This window comes from Penaeus japonicus, unplaced genomic scaffold, assembly GCF_977035675.1.
Source record: "Penaeus japonicus unplaced genomic scaffold, GWHDUDI00000001_assembly GWHDUDI00000011, whole genome shotgun sequence".
NCBI classification, from domain to species: domain Eukaryota; kingdom Metazoa; phylum Arthropoda; class Malacostraca; order Decapoda; family Penaeidae; genus Penaeus; species Penaeus japonicus.
The window spans coordinates 32,401,391-32,406,390 of record NW_028234413.1 but is presented as its reverse complement, the minus strand read 5'-3'; the positions used below and the strand labels follow the sequence as shown (position 1 = coordinate 32,406,390).

Genomic DNA, 5,000 nt, shown 5'->3' with positions numbered 1-5,000 from the left:
TATGTTAGAAAAATTAGTCTAAAAGATCACAATCAATTATCTAATCTTAACTTGAACACTTCTCAAAATTGAAACCATAACAAGCATCTAACTGTATTACAAACAAGTTCTTAAAAATTACGTATATTTCATAAGTCATAACCTACTGAACAATTATTCTAAAAAGTAGTGCACATTAAAACCATCATCATAATAGAACTCTAAGTATACCCAACTTTAAGCTATGTCAAGTAAGAAAGCATACTGAATGTCCCTCCCCAAGAAGAAAAAGAAAGAAGAGAGAGAAGAAGAAAATATATAAATATGTATGTATTTATGCATGTGCACACACGCATGCACGCACACACACACACACACACATATATTACAGCCAATTCATTAATGCATTTTCAAGAAGGGGAAAAAGTCCTGCATCATGAGAATTACCTGTGGTTGTTCAGCTGCCAATGAGCACATGTCCTCTGGATCTAATTCCACAGGATCATAACGCAGCTTGGCCTTGGCGACAGCTTTCAAGCCATGCGAACCGACGGGAAGGTAGGAATCTCTTTTTACCCAACTGATGAAGTAAAATATCACAGAGTAAATTTAAATTCATTCTAAGTGAAATTCAAACATTTCCTCTAGAGCACAAATATTAGCAAAACCCTAAATTTAAAATAAAACACACTTATAAAACCCATAATTTTATATATTATGAGAATCCTGTAGATGTATGGTATGCAAGTACATGGATATATTTAGAATATATTACAGTTTACAACAAATAAATAAAAAAGTACTGAAAACAAGACTGAACTCTATATAATACTTACCACAGACAATCCATATGGATAGCAGGACGTGAAAAGAAGTTTCCCTCTCTGTTCTTGGAGAAGCCAATTTCTCTGAACATGTCCAAATTATGGAATGCTGCTCGAGCCTCCACAAAGGGCCAGTCAAAGAAGTCTCCGTTGTACGTCACAAATATATGAGGCTTAACCTACAAGAAAATATCATTAAACTGATTAAAAAAGACTTTTAGAGGCATTCTACTTGTGCTTTTAAAACACCTTAAAGGCATTTTTATTAATAATATAATACGCTTTAAAAGGGGAGAGGGAGAGAGAGAGAGAGAGAAGAAACATTTCTTCATTCTTTCTCTGCTTGTTTTAGAATATCATGCATATTCAAAAAAACAAAAACAAATAAAGTGAAATAATCAATAACTTCATACAATCTTATACCTATGAAAATATACTGAGTATCATTGTTAGTTAGTACAGGAAAAGCTCAGTGCACTTTTTTCACTTACCTCTAGAATATGGTCAAAGAATCTCTGAATAAGAGCCATTTCATTGGCCTCATTAAAAATTATGAATGGACCCTCAAACTCTGCTCGTGGTGTATACTCGAAATCTTCCACATCCTCACTTATAATCTCCCTATTTGTTATAAGATAACCCTGCAAAATGGGAAAAACATTGAAATACATGACAATATTCTTGAATTACCTAAATCAATAACAAAGAATTGCTACTGTAACTCAGAATGCATATAATATTCATATAATCATCTTTATGAAGCATGAACTGCATACTTTGATTTTCTCTAAGCTATTCTTAAAACAACAACAACTGACTATGGCTAATAATCTCACCTGTCCATCGATCATGTATGATATCATCATAATCTGATCAGTATTTGCATCAGGGAACTTAAGGGGTAGTTTTGTGGTCTCGATATCATAAGCAAGAACGATACAATCTGGCCACACCAACAGGTCTTCACGGCGTGTTATAATGGGAGGGCCTGTACCTCCACCCTTGACAGAGTACCACAATCCCACAAAGATCTTACAGTCAATAGATACTCTTACGTGGTATGGTACATCGTACTCTCTGGAAAATATGAAATAAAAGGGTAATAAAGTTGAGAGAATGAAGAGATGGAAGAGCAGGAAGAAAAACAATATATCAAGAAAATCTCTATCGCTGGAAATAGGCCAAGATGGAATCACTTCATCTAGGCCAACATGATTCGTACTTTTATCAGAAAGTTCTTGACCCCAACTCTTTTATCAAATATTACATAACATAAAACAAAATCGAACTTAATCCTTTTGCAATATGTAATAATGACTTACCATTGCATATCACTTATCAATGAAACTGATTTGTAGGCATACCTAATATCAAGAAGATTTTCAAAATGATCCTGCATCTTCCTTCCTGATTCATTTGATTCGCTTGAGTGAGCTGATAGCATTTCTGCATACACTGTCTTAGACTTGGCTGCTTCTTTGTTTCTTTTCACAGCTCCAGAAATAGACTGACGCACCTGCAAGTTAATGACTTCTTAGTTAATCTAACTATTGTCTGATTTACTGGTATCAAATGTCATCTGATTACATAACAAAGTGAATGGATTTATGGATTAATGTACTCTTACAAAAAATATCATCTAAATTTCCAGTCAAAGTTTGAAGGGTTTCTAAAGAGATGTGCTTGAATTCTCTAAAGAGAGTGTGTACAGAAAAACAAACTTGATATAAACAGTAATATAAACAATCCCTTCTTACTTTATGAAACACACAAACACAAATTCCTTTTCCATATAAAAAGGCTTACAATGTCTCACTGTGAATTGATTATAACGATTCTAAAGACAAGTTTCCATTGTTATTAGTTCTTACCTTCACCAAGTCATTAACAGTGAGAAAAGACAATTTCAACAAGGTCTGCTTCAAGCCTGTCAAGTGATTATCCTGAAATAAGAGCAGATTTTAGATTTGTTATCATGCCAATACAGTTACATGTTACTTTAATACTAAACACTAAAAACACTGAAAATTTCAGGGAATTCAGGGATAAAAGCTCATCTCAACTTATGTAATGTTGGCCTTTTATTTCTATATCAATATAGCTAATATTATCATAACCTCCAAAAGACAAACTATCTTTGAGTGGGGGAAAAAATATAAAAATAAATTAGAAACATTACATTAAGGGTGACCACTCTATAATGCTATCATGCTTTTAAAAATCTTACCGACTAGGGAACACCTCTTACCAAATCCAGGTCTTCCTTCCTGACAACTTCAACAGATGCCAAGAGACCAGCAAACTTTTTGGTCAAGAAAGTTGTAACATCTTGGATAACTTCCTTTTTGGTCATTACAAAGAAGTATGGTCGGTATGGAAGGGAAACCTAAAAGAAAAAAATTATTGTATCTTCAATTAGTTCGTTGAATGGTGAATTGAATTTAATTTCTAAGCATCAAAAACAAACTTTATAAGTACATGCAAACTAAAAAAAATAATAATAATAGCTATAAACAAAGAAGAGTATAATAATGATTACACAAACATAGTTTTATTCTACATTTCCAAACTACTTCATGAAAAGACTGTTCTAACATCTAATTTCATAAGACAACATTGAACCTATACGTCTATAGACTAAAAATATATCACATATACAAATAAAAAAATATGATTAGAAATAATAACAATAATCTAATTTAATCTAATCTAATACTGTTTTACAGCCGATTCTTTACTATCTACCCACCTTAAATCTGGACCCATCTTCTTGTATGAAGTAGTAATCAACAGCACTCATGAGCCTCTTATCCTCGTCCAGAATTTCCGTCTATCAGGAACACAGTCAATTAACATTGTACTCTATGCATCATATATTGTGAGCTTAATATCTCTTTCTTGATTACATAAATGTTATAATTTTGATTTTTTTTCATGTGGAATAATGATAAAATAATAATTAGCAAAACTTTAGAGCAAAAAGAAGCAAGATTGAGCCACTTACAGGGTGCATGTTGAGGAGCCATCCCACACGCTCCTGTGGATCCTTGTAGCGGTTGAAGCCATACTTGGAATCAACATTATCATTCTCTATGCTTTGTTGAAGCCGCCTGTCTGAACCATCATCTAGGGCACTGAAACAATATAAAATTATAATAAATTTGGGTAAGTCTTACTAATACATAGACACACTCACCACTGGACTACCTGCCAATCGACACAGTCTCAGCTGTCAGTATTTGGAAAAGGCAATGAATCATGTATCTTCTGGGTAGATGGACACAGTACCACAATCAGTTTTAACTCAATATTATAAGATTTCCATCATAGATCACAATGTCTCAAATGGATTTGGATAGAACACAACCAAAATGATTTTTGAAAGCCACTATCAGTTAATTAGTAAGATCTGCCAACATTTGTCCAAACTCCTGAAATAATTTGGTGCCTGACCTATCAAATGACCTGTGGAAGACCTGTACAAAAGTAAACATACAAGACATATGACACTTTTATAAAAGATTCCAGGAGACATAGGAAAGTAATACACAGAGCAAGTCTTTAGCTTAACCCATTCCCGCCGGGCTGTTTCGTCTTTTATGGCTTCAATGCCGGGGCTCTCGAACGCATAGGCCTAAATCAATTATATCATCGACAGCGTATGACGGCACCCGCGCTATCATATTACATAATCGCTGTCTGTGGCCGGCGCCCGGCGGTATTGGGTTAAGATATGGCATCTGTAGAAAATATCAATCCCTACTACAGTGGTTCTTCAAGAGTACATGTCTTGTCATGTCGTTATTCTGGACATGAACCTACATAGAATGCATTATGGTATCATAACTAAATCTAAATAAAAATACATACACACAAAGGCATTTGTTATCAGTGATATGTAATATGTACTGATTCCATCCAGGGTGCAACTCTTCTTTTTCATATTCAAGTTGCTATGGCTGTTTCAAATTACCCTTCATAAAATTATAACTTATATTTTTGATACCACTGAGGTCATACAGATGAAAAGAGTTATGGAATGCAGTCTCTTTCTATTTCTTCTAGTTACTTACAGAGTGAAGTCATGAATTGATTATTTTGATAAGTGGTAAGGAAAGGAATAACAATTGTGCATGATAAGATGCATGATACAATTGACATAGTAATTGTTTAGAACAGGACCCCACTAAGAGGAAA

At 33.9% G+C, this 5,000-nt stretch overlaps 1 protein-coding gene across 1 annotated transcript in view; it reads right to left on the bottom strand.

Annotated features, from left to right (window-relative positions):
* PolE1 (DNA polymerase epsilon catalytic subunit 1) overlaps positions 1-5,000 on the bottom strand; it is a 19,521-nt gene that overhangs the window by 13,212 nt on the left and 1,309 nt on the right. Inside the window, exons 2-10 of the mRNA XM_043010851.2 lie at positions 3,808-3,937; positions 3,553-3,633; positions 3,052-3,189; positions 2,675-2,746; positions 2,168-2,319; positions 1,640-1,880; positions 1,295-1,444; positions 816-982; positions 427-559 (exon numbers count right to left, since the gene is read on the bottom strand). Of these exons, the coding sequence (XP_042866785.2) occupies positions 427-559; positions 816-982; positions 1,295-1,444; positions 1,640-1,880; positions 2,168-2,319; positions 2,675-2,746; positions 3,052-3,189; positions 3,553-3,633; positions 3,808-3,937 (1,264 nt within the window). The remainder of the gene's footprint in view (positions 1-426; positions 560-815; positions 983-1,294; positions 1,445-1,639; positions 1,881-2,167; positions 2,320-2,674; positions 2,747-3,051; positions 3,190-3,552; positions 3,634-3,807; positions 3,938-5,000) is intronic.